The sequence below is a fragment of the Capra hircus genome, chromosome 16, assembly GCF_001704415.2.
Source record: "Capra hircus breed San Clemente chromosome 16, ASM170441v1, whole genome shotgun sequence".
Classification (NCBI taxonomy): Eukaryota; Metazoa; Chordata; class Mammalia; order Artiodactyla; family Bovidae; genus Capra; species Capra hircus.
Window position 1 is genome coordinate 29,046,689 of NC_030823.1, and position 21,719 is coordinate 29,068,407.

Genomic DNA, 21,719 nt, shown 5'->3' on the forward strand with positions numbered 1-21,719 from the left:
TAAATGCTATGCTGGGAGACACAGTAGGAACCAGTGGAACACAAGAAAGGGGAGAAACTTTGCTTAGAATTGGTGGATCAGAAAACTCAGTCTATTTTTATCTTTATTACTCCTGCACAGATTTAACAAGCTTATTTAAAGATAATTCCTATTTTTAAATCTGTAAAACCAGTGTAAAAATGTGTGTCATAGTGGTTTCTTTGGGAAGATATTTTCTGCCTAAGCTGAACTAAGGTTTCTTAAAATATGAATCCAGTGAAGTTGGGGCTAATGTTGTCTTTATTTGATAAATGTAACACATTATTAACTGGACATGGAACAACAGACTGATTCCAAATAGGAAAAGGAGTACGTCAAGGCTGTATATTGTCACCCTGCTTATTTAACTTACATGCAGAGTACATCATGAGAAACACTGGGCTGGAGGAACCACAAGCTGGAAGGAATCAAGATTGCCGGGAGAAATATCAATAAGCTCAGATATGCAGCTGACACCACCCTTATGGCAGAAAGTGAAGAGGAACTAAAAAGCCTCTTGATGAACGTGAAAGAGGAGAGTAAAAAAGTTGGCTTAAAGCTCAACATTCAGAAAACAAAGATCATGGCATCTGGTCCCATCACTTCATGGGAAGTAGATGGGGAAACAGTGTCAGACTTTATTTTTGGGGGCTCCAAAATCACTGCAGATGGTGACTGCAGCCATGAAATTAAAAGAAGCTTACTCCTTGGAAGGAAGGTTATGACCAACCTAGATAGCATATTGAAAAGCAGAGATCCTACCTTGCCAACAAAGGTCCGTCTACTCAAGGCTATGGTTTTCCCAGTGGTCATGTATGGATGTGAGAGTTGGATTGTGAAGAAAGCTGAGCACCAAAGAATTGATGCTTTTGAACTGTGGTGTTGGAGAAGAGTCCTTTGGAATGCAAGGAGATCAGTCCTGGGTGTTGTTAATTGGAAGGACTCATGTTGAAGCTGAAACTCCAATACTTTGACCATCTCATGCGAAGAGTTGACTCATTGGAAAAGACCCTGATGCTGGGAGGGATTGGGGGCAGGAGGAGAAGGGGACGACAGAGGATGAGATGGCTGGATGGCATCACCAACTCAATGGACGTGGGTTTGAGTGAACTCTGGGAGTTGGTGATGGACAGGGAGGCCTGGCGTGCTGTGATTCATGGGGTTGCAAAGAGTCGGACACGACTGAGCGACTGAACTGAACTGAACTGAACACGTTATTAATTGCTCTAAGAATTTCAGTTCAGTTGATCAGTCATGTCTGACTCTTTGTGACCACAGGGACTGTGTGGCACGCCAGGCCTCCCTGTCCATCACCAACTCCCAGAGTTCACTCAAACCCATGTCCATTGAGTCGGTGATGCCATCCAGCCATCTCATCCTCTGTCATCTCCTCCTCCTGCCCCCAATCCCTCCCAGCATCAGGGTCTTTTCCAATGAGTCAGTTCTTCGCATCAGGTGGCCAGAGTATTCGAGTTTCAGCTTCAGCATCAGTCCTTGCAATGAATATTCAGGACTGATTTCCTTTAGGATTGACTGGTTGGATCTCCTTGCAGTCGAAGGGACTCTCAAGAGTCTTCGCCAACACCATAGTTCAAAAGCATCAATTCTTTGGCACTCAGCTTGCTTTATAGTCCAACTCTCATATCCATACATGATGACTGGAAAAACCATAGCTTTGACTAGACGGACCTTTGTTGGCAAAGTAATGTCTCTCCTTTTTAATATGCTGTCTAGGTTGGTCATAACTTTTCTTCCAGGGAGCAAGCATCTGTATATTTCATGGCTGCAGCCACCATCTGCAGTGATTTTGGAGCCCCCCAAAATAAAGTCTCTCATTGTTTCTACTGTTTCTCCATCTATTTCCCATGAAGTGATGGACCAGATGCCATGATCTTAGTTTTCTGAATGTTGAGGTTTAGGCCAACTTTTTCTTTCTCCTGTTTCACTTTCATAAAGAAGCTCTTTAGTTCTTCACTTTGTGCCATAAGGGTGGTGTCATCTGCATATCTGAGGTTATTGATATTTCTCCCAGCAATCTTGATTCCAGCTTGTGCTTCTTCCAGCCCAGCATTTCTCATGATGTACTCTGCATCTAAGTTAAATAAGCAGGGTGAAAATATACAGCCTTGACGTACTCCTTTTCCTATTTGGAACTAGCCTGTTCCATGTCCACTTCTAACTGATGCTTCCTGACCTACGTATAATTTTCTCAAGAGGCAGGTCAGGTGGTCTGGTATTCTCATCTCTTTAAAAATTTTCCAGAGTTGTGATCCACACAGTCAAAGGCTTTGGCATAGTCAATAAAGTAGAAATAGATGCTTTTCTGGAACTCTCTTGCTTTTTCGATGATCCAGTGGATATTGGCAATTTGATCTCAGGGTCCTCTGACTTTTCTAAATCCATCTAGAATTCATAGTTCACGTATTGCTGAAGCCTGGCTTGAAGAATTTTGAGCATTACTTTACTAGCATGTGAGATGAGTGCGGTTGTGTGGTAGTTTGAGTATTCTTTGGCATTGCCTTTCTTTGGGATTGGAATGAAAACTGACCTTTTCTAGTCTCGCGGCCACTGCTGAGTTTTCCAAATTTACTGGTATATTGAAAGCACTTTCACAGCATCATCTTTCAGGATTTGAAATAGCTCAACTGGAATTCCATCACCTCCACTAGCTTTGTTTGTAGTGATGCTTCCTAAGGCCCACTTGACTTCGCATTCCAGGATGTCTGGCTCTAGGTTGGTGATTACACCATCATGATTATCTGGGTCGTGAAGATCTTTTTTGTGTAGTTCTTCTGTGTATTCTTGTCACCTCTTCTTATCTTCTGCTTCTGTTAGGTCCATACCATTTCTGTCCTTTATCGAGCCCATCTTTGTATGAAATGTTCCCTTGGTATCTCTCATTTTCTAGAAGAGAGGTCTAGTCTTTCCCATTCTATTGTTTTCCTCTATTTCTTTGCACTGATCACTGAGGAAGGCTTTCTTATCTCACCTTGCTATTCTTTGGAACTCTGCATTCAAATGGCTATATCTTTCCTTTTCTCCTTTGCTTTTTCACTTCTCTTCTTTTCACAGCTATCTGTAAGTCCTCCTCAGACAGGCATTTTGCCTTTTTGCATTTCTTTTCCTTGGGGATGGTCTTGATCCCTGCCTCCTGAACAGTGTCTCGAAATTCCGTCCGTAGTTCTTCAGGTACTCAATCAGATCTAATTCCTTGAATCTATTTGTGACTTCCACTGTATAATCATAATCTAAGAGTTTAGGACTGTCTTTGTAAATAAGCATATCTTTAGAAGTTCACATACTCTTTTGGTGTGCTGTGTTCCACTAAAATATTTGAATGGTAACTGTTTGATGAGGATGTTATTGGCAGTATTTTCACTCATGGTTGCTCAGTCATGTCTGACTCTTTGCGACCCCATGGACCTCAGCACACCAGTCTTCCCTGTCCATCAACTCCCAGAGGCTACTCAGTACTCAGACTCATTGAGTCAGTAATGCCATCCATCCATCTCATCATCCTCTGTCATCCCCTTCTCCTACCTTAAGTCTTTCCCAGCTTCAGGGTCTTTTCACATGAGTCAGTTCTTCACATCAGGTGGCCCAGAGTATTGGGGCTTCAGCTTCAGCATCAGTCCTTCCAATGAATTAGTCCTAAAATGATGAGGCAGTCTCAAATAGACATTTTTATTGTTTTGTGGGGGGGATTATATAGCACAGACTTTAGAGTGAAATCAGCTAGATTTGAATCTTACTAGCTCAGCTAGTTGCTAACCTGCTAAGCCAAAAGTATTAGTTATAGATGAAAGAGCGGGTTGGGGTGGGGTTTGGCCTATGCTCAGAGAATTAGGAGGAACTGGTTGTCTGATGCCAAAGGAATAAACTAAAAGTATACAAAAAAGCAGACCCAACAACTTACTAAAAAGTAATAAGCCAAGACTGTAAGTAATTGCTAAACATTTAGTAAATAAATATGTTCTTAACTGTATTATTTACAGGCACTTTAGAAGATGCAGAAACAAAGGATGGCTTAGTTGTGGAGGGTGTACTTTCAGAATTAAATCACTTAAACCCCATTCAAGGAGTTGAAGCTTCTCTTTGTATACCATCAGTCCCTGAAGAGTAAGTTTATAGAGAAAATTTCAAATATTGATAAAGTTTAATGAAGCTGTGAAACAGTAGTAAATATTGATATTTGTTCCATGCATAGATTAACTCTTCTTTAGATCTTTCTTTGTCTCTGTCATTTCCATTTTGGTACTGTATCTGTTATGTAAGAAATTCATTTGCACAACTCAGTGTTACTTAGTAGTTATTATGAAATGATACCAGATGGTTTCCTAAAACATATAGAGACATGATAAACTGACGCAGAACTCTTTAGAATCACCAAAGAATATTATTTCTGTTGAAAAACAGAAGTTTCACTTACAGCCACATATTCTTCCATGCTCTCCCGCTTTCCATGATCTCAGTAATCTGGTATGTATCCTGTAGCACCAAGGCAGACCATAAGGGAGGTAGTTCAGAGGCAGTATTGATCCTTGCCATTTGGTTGCTACAAGACTCAAGTTAGAAGTTGTTGTTTTTCAGTGACAGCTTGAACTATTACGCTCCCAGTTCGTCAGTTTCATTTGGCGCTTACACATTCAGCCAGCATACTAGGGACGTAGGACAATGCTACTTAAAGTGTGGACTAGTAAAGTTGATGCTAGTTACTGAAGGCTTTATGGTCTGCAACAAGATAGCAGCTTCATTAACATACTTATCAATAGCCTTTTTGGAAGTTAGCTGAACTAATCATTGAGGTAATTGATCTTCTGGCATAAATTCCTTATCTCATTGCAAGACTGGACACATTTTATATCAGCACTTTGGAGTAATGCTGTTGTAGAGAACACAATAAAAAGTTGCAGCTTCATTTATCAAGAAGTTGTAAGGGTATAATTTACTAAGATTAACCCACATAAAACATGACAATTTAAGATACTGTAAATGCTTCACTGTAAGTTCTGAGAGTGATTTCACAGACCACCCATAAAAAAATCAGTATTATAATCGTCACCTCTCATACATTTAGCTCAGTCATATTCTTCGCTTCTGAGAGAGAAGTCATGATAACTAAAATCTTTGCCAGTCCTTCATGGAAAAGGAGGGAGAAATAGTACGAAAGGATCATCAAGATTGTTATTTAATTCTAAGGTTTTAAAATTTTTAATGAAAATTAGTATAAATTATAAGGGGTTCAGTGGATTACAGCAACAACAAATCAAAAAGCAATCACTTGATCAGAAATTGGCATTCATCAGTGACAATCTAGGTGAATATTCAACATCTTGGCAAGCTAGTTCCTTTTTAAATGTAAACTTATTTTGTTGTTGGTTCTTGGTTATCCTTACTATAAACATTGTGATTGAGATAAGTCTTACAAATATACCTATAAATAAATGTGTACATATTCCAAATGCATACTTTTTCTTGAGCTTTATAATTTATTTGTCCCATTTTAAAAATCAGCATGCTTTAGCTGGCTTCAGGGGAAGGCCACCTCAGAATACAAAGGGACCACTGTCAACTCTTCGTAGAACTTTTGTCAAGTAGATTAATAGAGGTTACATTGGTCTCCCATTCTAAGTCATTTATCATACTTTTTCCAGTTGGCTTTAAAATAGTGAATCTACTAAGTATATAGGGAAAATGTCCATAATATTTGATGGATTTATTTGAAGAATGTGACCACCGATAATTAACCGACCAGCATTTTAAAATCATTTTATTTGTAGTTTAACGTTATGCCATTGTTTTCAACAAAGTAAAATATTAGAAAATAAGAAAAATAAATACAACATTACTTGTTTCTAAATTCACTTGTAAATTATATAGTTGTATTATTCAGAATGTACTTGAATTGTATAGTCTCTGAACCTTGGTTTTAAAAGTAGGAGTTGGGGTAGGATTAAAGCAGGTCAGAATAGATGGATCTTCTTACACACTGAAGTATGTGTTTCTCTTCCTGAAGGGAACTCCTCACCCTGAAGTCCACAGTACCTGTTTTAGACGAAGGACTGGTCTCTGTTGAAACCTGTACCTCTGCAATTAGAGCAGGTAACAATAAATGTATGTATTATTTTGACTTCAGAATGATTTCACTTTAGTGTTTTGTCTAAAGAGTGTTCTTTTCTTAGGGCAAAAGAATCTGGATAACAGTCCAGACTATTATCTGTTATGCCTCTTCAGTTGTTTCCCTAGCTAAAAATAGGATTCTGAGGAAGCGTGGCAGCTATCAGAGCAGATGGTTGCTTATAAAATGCTCTGTAGTTCTAACAGTAGAAGGTCTTAGAATGGTTTTTGTGGACATATTTAAAGAGGAAAAAAGTAAATTACCTGTCCCCACCCAAGACTGTATACCTGTTTATTGACCTTCTGGGTTTCAGGTATCTACACAGGGTTACTTCCATATTTATTCTGTGTTTGTGATAACTTGCAGCCAAGATTGGCTTAGTGTTATTGGAAAATAATCACAAATGTCTGAATTTGCTCCAGGGAAGATTAACAGATATATGGAATTCATTTGACTTTTTTTTCCCCAGTGAATTTTTTTTCTTCTTCCTTCCTTTTTTTTTTTTTTGAGTGTCTCCTCTCAGTTAGACAGTGGCTATTCAGAGATGAGTTTGTTTTGCTAATTCATTTCTGCAGTGAATATTACTGTGTATACATCTTTGCATGTTCTGTGTCAGTATTTCTTTCACATAGATTCCCAGACATGGCCTTGCTAGGTCAACAGGTGTGCACAGGTTTTTAATATTTTATTGTTTATATTTTATCTTTTTGAAAAGCAAATATGTATTGTCTAAACTGAGTGAGTGGATACTGATGAAGGAGGAGTATTGTTTAGATCCTCGTAGGCTTTTCCTCTTCGAAGATGTTAGAAACGTTTTGACACTCTTGACAGTTGTTCAAGGAAACATTAAGTGCAGTGCAGCCTTTCCCCTTCTGTTTGCTTCCTCAATTGTGTATATATCTTTTCTTTGTTTAGCTTCAAACATGGAAGATTAACTCTCATTTTTTTTTTCAGCCGTGACCGAAGTCCCTGGTGATAGTGGAAGATCTGGGCCTGTTACCTCTGAAAGCCCTGTGGTCTCTGAACATAGGCTTGACCAGGAAGTAGAGTTGAACTTAAAAGAAGATCATGAAATAGAAGTTGATGTACTAAAAGCAAGTTTTGACTTACTAGAAGAAAAGGCTCCAATTTCTGATGATCCTCCTGATACTCAAGAAATTCATGTAAAAATAATAATTTTCTATTTCTTTGTCAGTCTCTCAGTGTTGGTTTAGTTAGGTTTCAAACCATAGCTCTAATGTAATGTATTCATGTATTTCACTACTATATAGAAATCCCTTTATAAAAATCTGTGTTTGAAAAGGTATATAAAGTACATTGTGGAATTATAGAGATCATCCTTTAAGAAATTGGTTTCATGAAAACCAAAAGACTGTGTTAAAGAAGTCACAGTTTTAATAATTTTCACTCAGTGTCCAGTTCAAATGAAAGGTCTTTTAGCCATAAGAAAACAAATATTAGCTACTCTTGAAACATGCATGACATCAAGACTATCCAGAGCATATATCTGAAAATAGTTGAGTACAGTTAAATAGAATTCTCTACCATCTCCCCTCCCTTCATACTTTTGGGAAAATGATATTCTGCTGCCTGAGGTTTAAATTCTTGTATATTCCAGAAAGGTGGGATTTTTTTTGCTATTTAATATGACTTACATTTCCTAAAAATCCCACCAGATCTATTTTATTATCAATAAGTAAGTTTTGCATGATAAGTGAATTTAAGGTAAAGAAAAATAATCTCTTGTAATTATTTATGATTGTATAGTAGTTGGGAAGTTTAACTCATAAAAATGTCTTGGTTATCCATATTCAATTTCATGAGTATTCTCACTGTGAATTAGATGAATATAGTCCCTTTTCCTTCAGCCAGGAAGCTAATAAAATTTGTGGGCATAGTGTAAATGGGAATCCTTGTTTCTGGGTATTTCCAGTCTTTCAGTGAATGTGTGGGTAGTGGGAAAATGTCATTGTTTAGGTGGGTGGTAATGTTCTACCTTCTTGGTCAGGAGATCTCTCTGTTACTTTCTGCCTCCTCCTTTTTCTCCCCTTCCCTTACCAAAAGGTAAATGCAAGGACCATTCCTTCTTCCACCAAACCCTTGCAAGAGAGGTACTGAACTTGAAAGCCTTAGGAATTTCATGGTTTATGCAGCCCCAGCAAAGGGAAGAGGATTGAGTCTAGCCCAAGGGAGCTTATGTAGGTGAACTCTTCTTCAACCTTATGGGGATCATGCTATTTAGGAAGTGTGGTTAGTTAGGTAATTTGGGGATTATCATTAGAACATAGTTTGGGGGTTGTTTCTTTTTCTCCGGTTCATTTTTTTTTCCTTGGGTGAGAATAGAATAAATCCTTAATTATTGCAACTGTTAGCATCATAATAATTTTTAACATTTTTGTTAAGACTGTCTTTTTTAGCCAGGGAAATGTAGACTTCTACTTTAATTCCATTCAGAATTTCGATCTTTTTCTGTCTAGTTATTTTGACTGAATGAGAAAGTTTGATTGCTTAAATGGCTATTTTAATAAAGTAAACCCATAAATATATGCCATATTGATATAGCTTATGTTTAACAATTCATACACCAAGAGTGAGATGGTCTTTTAAAAAATTTATGCTTTAGGTTAAAATATATACGTTAACAGTCTCTTATCTTTAATTCATTTTAGGTAATTGAACATGAAAAGCTTGAAGGTCAAGATTCAGGACAAGAGGCTAGGAATCTTTCATTTAATGAGTTGTATCCCTCAGGAACTCTTAAGCTTCAATACAATTTTGATACCATTGAGGAACAGTTTTGTGACTTACCTGATAATAAAGACTCGGCTGAGTGTGACATTGCTGAGGTAGATGGAGAGCATTTTGTGGCACAGAGCAACTTTACCTTGATTTTGGAAGGTGAAGAAGGAGAAGTAGAGACAGATGATTATGCAGCATCTGATGTGTTAGCTAAAGCAGCTAATGCAGCCACTGAGGAAAAACATGTATGCGGTGAGGAAAGTGCTAATCACAGACATGTTGCAAATTTGCCATCTGTCGTAACTAGTGATCAGGAGTCCCAGAGGGTGGAGACATTACCATACGTGCCTGAACCACTTAAAGTAGCAATTGCAGAAAATTTATTAGATGTAATTAAAGACACAAGAAGTAAAGAAATTACTTCAGATACAATGGAACAGTCCATTCAAGAAAACACACCTTTAATAAGCCAAAAGGTCGTGTGTTCCACCAGATTGGCCGACTCTACAATTAAGACTGTTCAGGAAACAAGTACAGTGACTATAAATGTCAGCGAGGTTAATGACATGATTTCCTCCAGAACTCGCAAGAGAGGACGTGTCCAAAACCTGAATGTCAAATCAGTACAACAGGAAGAACCAGCAGTTGTTGCTACTCCTGAGATGCTGGGGCTTTCAGTTACAAAGAAAACTAGGAAAACAAAAGAAATTGCAGGGGCTTTGGAAAGTGCCTGTTCTGATGACAAGGGAGTATCTCATAACCAGCAAATACCTCAAAATTCTATTACTCCTAGGAGAGGAAGGAGAAAAAAAGATGTTAATCAAGACACATTAGAAAATGCTAATTCTGTGGAACAAGAATTACAAGTTATTACTCCAGGTAGGGAATTAAGAAGGTTAAAATCATCTCAGCTATTGGAAGCAGCAACTGAAGAAAGTTCTTTTAGAAAAGAAGTTAAACTTTCATCTGCTACAAAAAGGACTCCTAGAAGAACTAAATCTGTAGAAAATCTGGAAAGTGTTGAAGTTATAAATGATCTGAAAGTCAGCAAAGTAGCAGGTCCTAGCAGAAGTACTAGAAAATTGAGACGTACTCATTTGGAAGCTTCTGAAAGTGTAGAATATAAACAAGAGGGGGAGTCCGCTGAACAACAGCTGCCTATTCAACGTAGTAAAAGGGTTAAAAAGAAAGAAGTTAGTGCATTGGATGTTACAGAAGATTCCAAACTTGCTTCCTCCCAGTTGACTATTCAAGCAGATTTTGGTACACCTGCTACACCCAGGAAACGTGGTAGACCAAGAAAAATCAATCCACCTGATGATGTAGAATCTAAGGCTGCTACAGAAGCAGGAAGTCTCAAGAAGAGAGAAGGTCTCAGCATCCAAAGGAGAGCTACAAGAAACACCCCAGCGAAAAGTGAAAATACTGATGTCGGAAAACCAACTTTAGAAGAGTCAGTTTTCATGCCAAATGAGGAACTTGCTACAGTGATGAGCTCTAAGAAGAAGCTTACAAAAAGGACTCAAAACCAAAGCCAAAAACGTTCATTACGTTCAATACCAGAAAAGTGCATAGATGAAGAAGAAATGGCACACAAAGAGCCAAATGACCAAGAAGAAAAATTGCTTGCTACAGTTGCTCTGACTAGATCTTCCCATAGCACACGGACTAGGTCTAGCAAGGCCATCTTGTTGCCGGACCTTTCTGAACCAAAAAATGAGTCTTTTTTATTTTCTCCTCCTGTGTCAAAGATTCCAAGGAAAGAGAAAGGTACTTTTATTTCTATTTGAAGAATAATTTCCATTTCATTTAAAGTCTTCAGCTTAAACTTAAATCGGTTCAAAAATGATTAGATTTTAAGGCACTATTGGATCATATCTCCTAAAAATGATGTGTAGTTACAAGGAATTCCCCTCCCTTCTGAAAAAAAAGTTTGATCTTTTAATAAAATATTAATGTTTTAATTTTAAAGTTTATTTTTAGATTCAAGAATTTTCTGCTTCACTGTGACTTTTTAAATCTTATAATTGACATAGGTGTAATTTTTTTTAGAATAGGATCATTTCTCTTCATTCTGTTCTTATATCATAAGTGACTTGGTTTTGGTTTTTCCCCAGATAGAACCTTCATTTTGGTCTCATATTCCAGATGATGTCCACAACTTCATAGTTTTGAAGGGAAGTAGCAGTAGATTATTTTGATTATGATACAGAAATTATTTAAGTCCATATTTCTTGTTGTCCATGAACTGGCAAGGCTACATGCCCGACCTCCCTCACTGATGATAGGAGCTTTTAATTGTCTTGTTTGATAGGTATAGTTCATATCGCCTCAGCAGGGGTGAAGTCTCTTGCTCTTTATGTATAGTGTGTCTGTTAGTCGCTCAGGCGTGGCCTAGGCTTTCCCATCCCATGGACTGTAGCCCGCCAAGCTCCTCTGTCCATGGAATTCTCCAGGCAAGAATACTAGCGTGGGTTGCCAGGCCCTCCTTCCGGGGATCTTCCCAGCCCAGGGACTGAACCCAGGTCTCCTGTCTTGCAGGCAGATTCTTTACCACCTGAGCCACCAGGGAAGCCCATGTATAAAGCAGAGATATGCATAAGTACATACACAGATACACAGTATATTTGTGCTTTTAAGATTTCTTGTTGGGCAGAATTCAGTGAGGAAGACAGTTAAGAAAAAAGATCTAAAAAGGTGCTGATAAAGCAGATTAGGGACTTGCAAGTAAAGTGGGTGACTGTTGTTGTATTAAACTCTTGCATGTATTTTTTAATGCATTGGTGAACATCCTGTATAGTTTCCTCCTGACAAAGAGAAAGATGAGTCATTTAAAAATCCACAAACTAAAATTTGTCTCCAGCATTCGCTGTGCAAAAACCTCTTTAAATATATTGTATTCGTGTAAGTTGTTATATTGCATAAGAGCCTAGAAAAGGATGCTTTGCCGTAGATTTGATCATTTGTTCTAAAAATGAATCTGTAGTTATTAGGAATTCCTTTTTCCCATCCCATCCGCCATTTTTGAGTACATTTTGATTTTTATTTTGGTTTATTAGGAAACCAAAGTGTGGTTATGCCTCTCTGTTAGGAAACTGTGGTTATGCCTGTCTTTCCATGGAGGAAAATGAAATGACCAAATATGTGAGATTTTAGCTAACTTTACTAAGCTACTGTGTTAGATAAACGTTAACATGAAAAAGAGCAGTGAATGGTAGAAGAATGTCATTAACAATTCTTTTTATACTTTTCTCATGACTATCATAGCCAAACACCTCAATAATTCTGATCTTTGTTATCTTTACATTCTTCATCCATATACATATCAACTAACTTTTTTCTATAGTAAAAATAATAGATGCCTGCCACAGAAAATTAGAAATTAAAAATATTTAATTTAGCTATCTAGAGGACTACTAACCACTGTTTACATCTGCTTGTATATCCTTCTAGCTGGATATATAGTTTGTTTTTTTATAAAACCCAATGCACAGTAGTTTGTGTGTATGTATACATATTACTCCTCCCACCCGCTGCTTATTTCATGAGCATTTTTCAGATACTGGAAAATAGCCTCAAAACCCTGAGTGTTCATGGTTTTGTGTTTTGTTTTTTACATATTGATAATGTGTAAAGGTTCACGTCTGTAGCATTTCAACTCACTTCTGTGCCACAGATAGCTCAAACATTCTCCTCGTAGGTGTTTGAATCATTTTCAGATTTTCTGAAAATGAGCACCTCCTAGGACGAGTTAGAGGTAAGAAGTTTGGGACTTATATCTCTCATTTCTGCCTCTTAACTAGCTTTCTGAATCTTGTTTTCTCATCTTCGTAGTGAAGGTAATAATGCCTACTCTGTAGGGTTCTTGTGTGTATTCACTACTCTAACAATGCAATTGCTGCCAAGATTCATCTGCCTTCTTACTTTGCTCTTAGATTATAGGTTCTACACTCTTAAAATTCCTTCTTGTCCCTTGTGCCTACTGACTTTTTTAGGGAGGGATAGGAGGTCCAGTGTTCTTGCCTGGAGAATCCCAGGAACGGGGGAGCCTGGTGGGCTGCTGTCTATGGGGTTGCACAGAGTCGGACACGACTGAAGCGACTTAGCAGCAGCAGCAGCAGGAGGTACAGAAAAGAGTGGATACAGAAATATATGATTAGAAAGCTGGAGGCCATCCTCTATTTAATTGAAACATGTCAAAGAAACACATATCTTAGAATCACTAGCTGAAAAGAATGTACAGTTTGAGATTTCAGTAGCTTTTCTGTAATTCCATTACTCAGCAGCAGATATTTAAGAAGGGTTTGCTTATATGCCTGAGTCTATACTAGGGTATACATTTATCAGTTCATTTGATTCTCAGTATAACCCAGCGTAGTTTAGGTACCATTGTTCATTCTTTTTTTCCACAGTGAAGAAATTGAAACTGAGCACCCATGACACCCAGATAATGAGTAAATAGTGGTGTCTTGGAGCCCATACCCGCTGGCTGATGAGAGCCAATTGCTAAATACTCAGGAAATTTTTTTGAGCCAACCATGGAACATTTATAGCACCGAAATAGGCAAATGCTGTAAGTCAGAGCTGTGTTTCTGTTGTTGTTGTTGTTTTCCTTCCTAGAAAGCTGTTTACCAGTACATTACTGTAGGACTGAATCCATAGGATTTTTGAACTTCCTAGGCCTTAAGTCTGGCCATCAGAACTTTACCCCAGGAAGCTTACAGAAGTGGGCAAGAAATTGACATACAAAGAAATATAATCAACTCTTGTCTGCCTGTTAGAAGCATATGGAAGGAATGTGGAGCTAAACATTTTTGCATGTGATAATACATTTTTGTTCCTTTGGGTGCAGAGGGAAACTCAGTGAGGAATATGAGTTTGTCTTTGAAAAGCCAAAGAAGCTGTTGCTCCAGATAGCCTGGAAGGAGAAAAACAGAATGTATCATATGGGATCGCAAAGAGTCGGACACGACTGAGCGACTGAACTGAACTGAACTGTCTGTTTTTTAACCTACAAAAGAGGAGAATTACTACCAGTGCCCTTTATGCCACCTGTCAGCTGGGAGCAGAGAGGACTTTATTTCTGACCTCACTCCTCTTTTTTCTTTTATTAAGAATCATGTGCTTTAAGAGCAGAATTTGGCATTTTATAGAACTCTTGATTGTCCCAGTAGATGAAATAATATTGAACTCTATAATTTGGAAATTTTCTTTCAGAGATTGGTAAATTACATTCTTTATGTTCTTTAAATAATAATATAACATGCAAGCATCTATAAAGCACTTACATATACTAACATTATTCTAGTCTTTAATCTTCACAGTAATGTTAAAGCACTATTATGAATATTATAGAAACTGAGGCACAGAGAGGTTTAGGTGACTTGCTTTTGGTACCACAGCTTATAAATCCAGAAGCTATGATTTAACTTCTGGCAGACTGGTTCAGCTGTACCCTGCCAATTCCATTATTTCATTGCTAATCACCATTAATATGGAGACAAGAATGTGATAAATATTTTTAATTACATATTTTCAACTAATTCTTAAACTGTTTCTGTTTTTCTGTGGAATATCTTCCTATCAATCTTCTTCTATATTATTACTTTCTCTGCTTGCTTTTTTCCTTTTATGCTGTGGACTTTTTCTTCCTCTTGCCTGGAACAACTGGCTCAGAATGAGCTGAAAGGAAAGAGAGTTTGAGTCTCTACTTTGTAAACAAAACCGCTTTTTAAAATAAAAACCTTGGAGCTGGAGAAGTAGGAGTTAAGGAACAAAGTAGTTCAGGTTACACCAACAGGTTACACCATGGAAATGTTTGCAGATTAGGTTCCTTACTATCATAATAAAGCAAATATCACAGTAAAGCAGATCACGCAAATTTTTTTGGTTTCCCAGTGCATATAAAAATCATGTTTACACAATACTACAGTCTTTTAAGTGTATGGTAGCATTAAAAAGTGCTCATTGGAAGAATAATGCTGATCATCTGAGTTTTAAGTGAGTCTAATCTTTTTGCAACAGTCAGTCAGAGATCACTGATTACCATAGCAAATATAGTTAATAGTGGAAAAGTTTGAAATATTGCGAGAATTGCCACAGTGTGCCAGACAGACATGAAGTTAGCAAATGCTGTTGGAAAAATGGCACCGATAGTAGACTTGCCACAAACCTTCATTTCACCTGATTTCAAACCTTCAAATACGCTGTACCTCACTACTTTTATCGTGCCTCTGCTTTATTTCCCTTAATCACACTTCACAAGTGTTAACTTTTTTTGTAAGTTGAATTTATATGTATGTATATATATATAAAATGCACATATATATATATATATGGTGTTTTGTTCTTTGTTTCTGCCTTTCTTTAGCTAAAAAAATAGAGGCTCCTGCACAGCTGCAAGAATTAGTTTCAGACTTACCTTCTCAATTTGTCTCCTCACCTCCTGCTTTAAGGACCAGGCAGAAAAACCCATTGAATACATCCAAACGTACAGATGGACTGGTAAGAAATGCATGATTTTATTTGTATGCAATGCTTTTTATTTTTTAAGCAGTGCTTCCTAGGTGAACTTCTTTAAAAAACAGCAGGTGTTTATAGTCCAAGACCAAAATTACCTTTTGGGGATCCTAGGTTTAAGATAGATGGGTATATTACTCTTGGTGTATTATTGGCAGCTGTGGTTGAAATTGCCTATTAGGGGAAAGGTTTTAAAACTGTAGTGTCCCATAAGAATTATTTGAATGTATTTATTTAAAATGCAGGTCGCAGACCCCCTGGAGTGTCATCCACAGACCACACTTGGAGGAGTGTGTGTCAGAGTTGACTAGTTGCATGTAACTCTAAATTTAAAATAGTTTATGGATTAAGTATGAGCATGAAACCTTTATATTTGCCAATCTTAATTTGTGAGCATTTCTTGAATTATCTGCTATGAGCCATTACTATGCAGTGACAAAGATGCAAAAATAATTCAGGCAGATTCATTGTTTTTCAGGAGTTCAGTTTAATTGAGGAGGCAAAAATACAAATAATTATTTCACAGCATGATAATCATTTATACTCAGATAACACTGCAGACAGAAGGTAAAGGAGACAGGCGCTGCTGGAAGAGGACAGCAGATGCAAAAGCACGGAAGCCTGGCCATGCATGAGGGCGGGGCTGGGGCTGTCGACAGGCTAGCAAATAACAATGCGCATGTTTTAAGGAATTTCAGTGAAAAATGAATCCTAGGGAGGAGAAAATATTTGATGGCGGTCTAAGCCTTATGCAGCAGTCAGAGCCTGGAATTGGACAGAGGCAGTGGAGCACTGCAGTGGACAATGGAAAGACGCCAGAATAAGACTGATAAGATTTGGGGATGAATTGAATGTGTGGGGCGATGAGGGATAATAAGCTGTCCTAGATGACCGAGGTTTCTACCGAAAAAATACACAGGGTCCATTTGATTGTTTACTGAGGTTAAATTCATTTAGCACTGTCTGGCTATAGTCTTTGACTCAGGATAGAACTTTTTCAGTTTAAATTTTGAATATTTAATTCGCTAATGTTGATCTTTCAAAACTTTTAACCCATAGGAAGATGATGGTCAGTCAACTGAAACTGTGGAAAAGCAACAAGTGAAAAGAATCAGGACTGCAAAAACAAAACAAGCAAGCAAGTAAGACGTTTTCTAGGCTGTAATTTTTATTTTCAGTTTTGTTTCTTAAAATTATATTGGTAGAGACTCAAAAAAGAGAAATGAAGCTCATCAGAAAAAGGTCATTCTTTGGGGCATCTATATGCACTCAGTTCAGTTCAGTTCAGTCACTCAGTCGTGTCCGACTCTTTGCGACCCCATGAATCTCAGCACGCAGGCCTCCCTGTCCATCACCAACTCCCACAGTTCACCCAAACCCATGTCTATTGAGTCGGTGATGCCGTCTAGCCATCTCATCCTGTGTCGTCCCCTTCTCCTCCTGCCCCCAATCCCTCCCAGCATCAGAGTCTTTTCCAATGAGCCAAATCTTCGCATGAGGTGGTCAAAGTATTGGAGTTTCAGCTTTAGCATCATTCCTTCCAAAGAACACCCAGGACTGATCTCCTTTAAAATGGACTGGTTGGATCTCCTTGCAGTCCAAGGGACTCTCCAACACCGCAGTATGTCCGTGCTATCGAGCACTTAAAATGTCACTAATGTAGCTGAGTGACTGAACTTTTTTATTAAAATATAGTTTATTTACAGCATGTTGTATTAGTTTTAGGTGTTCAGTTCAGTTGCTCAGTTGTGTCCAACTCTGCAACCCTATGAATTGCAGCATTCCAGGCCTCCTTGTCCATCATCAACTCCCGGAGTTTACCCAAACTCACGACCATCAAGTCGGCAATGCCATCCAGCCATCTCATCCTCTGTCGTCCCCTTCTCCTCCAGCTTCAGTCTTTCCCAACATCAGGGTTTTTTCAAATGAATCAGTTCTTCACATCAGGTGGCCAAAGTATTGGAGCTTCAGTTTCAGCATAGTCCTTCCAGTGAATATTCAGGACTGATCTCCTTTAGGATGGACTAGTTGGATCTCCTTGCAGTCCAAGGGACTCTCAAGAGTCTTCTCCAACACCACAGTTCAAAAGCATCAATTCTTCAGTGCTCAGCTTTCTTTATAGTCCAGCTCTCACACCCATACATGACTACTGGAAAAACCACAGCTTTGACTAGATAGACCTTTGTCAGTAATGTCTCTGCTTTTTAATATGCGTTTTAACATAGCATGAAAACCCCTTTAAAAAGGATGAGTGAAGGGCTTCCCTGGTGACTCAGACGGTAAAACATCCACCTGCAATGCGGGATACCTGGGTTCGATTCCTGGGTTGGGAAGATCCCCTGGAGAAGGGCATGCAACCCACTACAGTATTCTTGCCTGGAGAATCTCCATGGACAGTGGAGTTACAAAGAATTGGATACGACTGCGCGACTAAGCACAGTAGGGTGGGGGTAGTTGAATGCTCAACAAAGCTTTGTATTTTTTACAGTGAATTTGGGGAGGGGAGTGCAATGTTTCACCTTTTCTTTAGTGAAAAGTGATAAAACTATCAATAAAAGTCATTAAAAACACAAAAGTCCTGTGATTATGTCACTATTAGCAATTAAAACTTCATCGCAAAATTACTCCCATTTTGGATATATTTTGCTTAGATATGGTTGAATTTCATAAAAGTACAAAGTAATTCGTTTTATCTTTAAAAACTGATTTAATGAGAGCTCTTGACTATAATTAATAACACTAAATTGGCTTTGTGTATATGTGGAAAACTGCTTCATATTATGAAATACATACATAGTTTCTAATTGCCGGTATTTGAGAATTCCCATTTCTCATATATTTTATGGACCTACTGGGCTCTCCTTCTTATGCACCGACTACTGGTATTTGGCCCTTCCTTGTAAACTAGTAGTATTTATTAATACATATGAAATATTTAAATGAAAATTCAAATAGTAATTGTTTTGAGGATCCCAAACATAAAGGATAATCTCTATCATGTGAGTAACTCTGCTTCAACTTAGTTTATTTGACTAAAGTTTTATTTTACTTCTCCTTTATAAAATGAAAGCACTAGAAAAAGGTAATACCTAAGATTTCTTCATATATTGGGAAGTGGACTACATTCTTACTTGAGTTATATCTTTATTTCAGAAACACAGAAAAAGAAAGTTGGTCACCTCCCCCAGTAGAAATTAAGCTGATTTCTCCCTTGGCAAGCCCAGTTGATGGAGTCAAGAGCAAACCAAGAAAGACTGCAGAAGTAACAGGAAAAACTGTTGGAAGGAGCAGGAAGAAGTTGTCTTCTTTTCCAAAGCAAGTTCTACGCAGAAAAATGCTGTAATTTTTTCAAGTTTTTTAATGTACACCTATTTGTAAAGTCATCAGAATTGTGTGGATTATTAAAAATCATTAATTTGGAAGAAAATAATTTATATAAATTATTGTAAATTTTTGTAAACAATGTCTTCAATAAGTAAAGTAACTCCATATGGAGTATGATTCTTTTAGTCCAGGCAGTTTTTTCTATTTTATAATAAGACTTCATACATTTATATAATATGTAAATATGGCTTATTGGAATGTTAAATAAAGTATACTTTACAGTAGTCTGTGTCTGTTAGATTTTTGAGAGGGGATTTCTGTTTTAATAATGATTTTATATGCTAGTAGATATTGGTTCCATTTTCTTTGTCTATAGTTAAAAGTATTAGACCAGTTTGAAGATGACTGAACTGTTGGGTTTTTTTAAGTTGCTATTTTATAATTTATGCACTTTGCTTCTGTGATTAAGACTTCTAATCTTAAATTGAGGGAGGCTGTTACTATGTTGAAATTGAATTATGGGCATGTAATTTTGCCACTTTTTTGTAGTTTAACATATTTTGTGTATTCTACCTCAAATTAGTAGTTTTCCAAGTAATGCATTGATTAAATATAATGTTGGCATTTCTTGTTCAGCAAGTTTAAAGGCTATTATCTTTAAAGTCTCTTAATTATTCAGAGACTAATTATCCAGGTTAGACTGACCGGTTCACTGCTCACTAGCAACTTCTTAAAGGGGTTTGAGTAGTAAGAAAGGAAATGTTTAAAAAAAAAAAAAAAGCTGTTTCTTGGCTATTCAGTGCACTTTGTATGTGCCTAATATTAATAGAATGAAAAGTCTGAACAAATTTTATAAACATTCTCGCTGTGAAGGAGCTTGCTACTGAATCACAGAAATCCCTTAACATTTATTCAGGTTTTAAAATGACAAATTCTCATAGGACCTCAGGCACAGAGTATTGAGGATGGGTAGAGTGTGAGTAGATGCAGAAAAAGGAAAAGAAAAACCACTCTGTTTCTGCAATGTGACTGTGTGCAATTAAGTGGTGATACTTGATGTGGGCTATAAAATTCATCAATAAATAAGTATTGTAAAATTATAACAGGTAATTGATAGTGTGTAATGAATGGACCATTAATAATTGATTGTCTAGGAACAGACTGCTTTTGTTGGCTGAGCTTTCAGTGTTCCAGTGTGAAGCATAAGCGGTGTACCTTCTGCATTATTTTTCTACCAAATAACAATATGAATAATGGGAAAATGCTGAAAATGCCTATGCCAAGTACTGACAGTGTGAAAGTAGCAGTGCGAGTGCGGCCTTTTAGTCAGGTTAGTGATAAATGTTACATTGCCTTGTTGAAAGTTTGACCATGACTTTCATTTTATTAATTTTTAAAATAATAATTATCAAACTTGTATTGAAGCTGCTTGTCCTTTACCGAATATTAAATTTATTTAAATGAACTTGTTTAATGACTAATTTAAAGATCTAAATTAAACATAATTCAGAAAACAATTCATTCCTTTGCACAAGTAGCACAATAAAAAATTGACAAGAAAAATGTTTTGTCAATAATTTTTTAAACCAATGCAGTTTGGTGAATATAGACATGTGCTATGTGTTTTTATCCCTGCCCCCCAAACAACAGCTCATAATCAAACAGATTTTCAGTTCTGAATGAACTCTTATGTATTTTATATGCTTTTATGTATAATTGTATTTGTATAACTTTTTACAAAAATACCAGTCATTAAACTGTTGCTACAACATTTTAGGATAAAATATGAGTTATACTTATTCTGGGACCTTTAGCAGTTGTCTATCTTTGATTATCAATGGAGTAGTTGAATTTTAAGATAATTGTGAACAGTTGATCCATTCAGTGGACTTTTGCTTATTTGTGGTGGTTCAAACACTGAACTAGGAACTGAGGATACAAAGGAAAGTCGTCGTTCTCTAGCAGCGTATAGTCTTGTGTATGTTAGTGATTTGTAGCAATATGTACCGTGGTAAGGTGAATCATCTTGACACCCAGAGAAAGACTGGGTACAGTTCATTCTGCTTGCACAGAACTTGAAGACTTCCTGGAACTAGAAGAATTTGAAATGGCCATAAAGGAGATAAATAAGATTTGGATAAGAGCATGCTGAAACAACGTGCAAAGGCTTGTTTGATAATGATTCTGAATGGGATACAATGTAGTGGTGACCTCATATTACATCTGCTTTCCCACTTGTATAGTTTGCTGCTTTCACTTTCATCCATTAATACAAAATACTGCTTTGCACATACTCGGTTGATATCAGTTCTGTCCTGTCCCTTAACATTCCTCTATATTGCAGAAAATACTTCAGGAATCAGGCAGACATATGATTAGATAACTTTATAACTAGACATAAGTGTGGTTATGTCTCACTTTAGCGTAGCCCCTAATTAAGGTTTCTAAAGTGGCATAGTTTCTCAGGGAACAGATTCAAAACATGTCAAAGAGTTAACTTGTGATTAAATTAAATGACCACATTGAAGGACAGTTAACTAGGATATAGGAATGGGCAGTAAAACAATCGCATAGTTAGGTCCCCTTTGATTCATATCTACCACCAAAGTTGATTATCTTAGACTGGAATAGTAGGAAGAAAGAAAACGAATTCAGGAAATGGTTTGGGGTAGTTCTGGATCACATCTGGACAACTGTTAAACCGCCTTGGTGACCTAGACCCTGCCTAGTTTTCTAACTTCATATCCAGTCTTGCTTTCACTGTGGGATCAGAGATCCAACATTTTGAGACTTCCTTTGTTGTAAGACAATGGCTGTCAGGAGCCTTTGGGGGTCTGGGGGCACACTGGGTCTTTGTTGCGCTGCATGGGTTCTTTGTTTCTGTGCTTTTTGTTGCAGTGTGGGCTTCCTCTAATTGCAGCAAGTTGGGGCTACTCTAGGCGCAGCGTGTGGACTTCTTGTTGCAGTGGCTTCTTCTTGTGGAGCATGGCTCTGGAGCTGT

At 37.4% G+C, this 21,719-nt stretch overlaps 2 protein-coding genes across 5 annotated transcripts in view; both read left to right on the top strand.

Annotated features, from left to right (window-relative positions):
• AHCTF1 (AT-hook containing transcription factor 1) overlaps nucleotides 1-20,502 on the top strand; it is a 91,702-nt gene extending 71,200 nt beyond the window's left edge. For 3 of the 4 annotated variants that reach the window (XM_018060241.1, XM_018060242.1, XM_005690546.3), the window contains exons 30-36: nucleotides 4,014-4,137; nucleotides 6,035-6,132; nucleotides 7,091-7,299; nucleotides 8,806-10,645; nucleotides 15,246-15,379; nucleotides 16,454-16,536; nucleotides 18,548-20,502. In XM_018060241.1, coding sequence (XP_017915730.1) covers nucleotides 4,014-4,137; nucleotides 6,035-6,132; nucleotides 7,091-7,299; nucleotides 8,806-10,645; nucleotides 15,246-15,379; nucleotides 16,454-16,536; nucleotides 18,548-18,737 — 2,678 coding nt within the window. In that variant the 3' untranslated portion in view covers nucleotides 18,738-20,502. The remainder of the gene's footprint in view (nucleotides 1-4,013; nucleotides 4,138-6,034; nucleotides 6,133-7,090; nucleotides 7,300-8,805; nucleotides 10,646-15,245; nucleotides 15,380-16,453; nucleotides 16,537-18,547) is intronic. The other variant, XM_018060240.1, reaches the window with a different exon arrangement.
• The window catches only part of LOC102185944 (kinesin-like protein KIF28P), a 68,494-nt gene continuing 66,592 nt past the window's right edge, over nucleotides 19,818-21,719 (top strand). Inside the window, exon 1 of the mRNA XM_018060243.1 lies at nucleotides 19,818-20,048. Within this exon, the coding sequence (XP_017915732.1) occupies nucleotides 19,842-20,048 (207 nt within the window). The 5' untranslated portion in view covers nucleotides 19,818-19,841. The remainder of the gene's footprint in view (nucleotides 20,049-21,719) is intronic.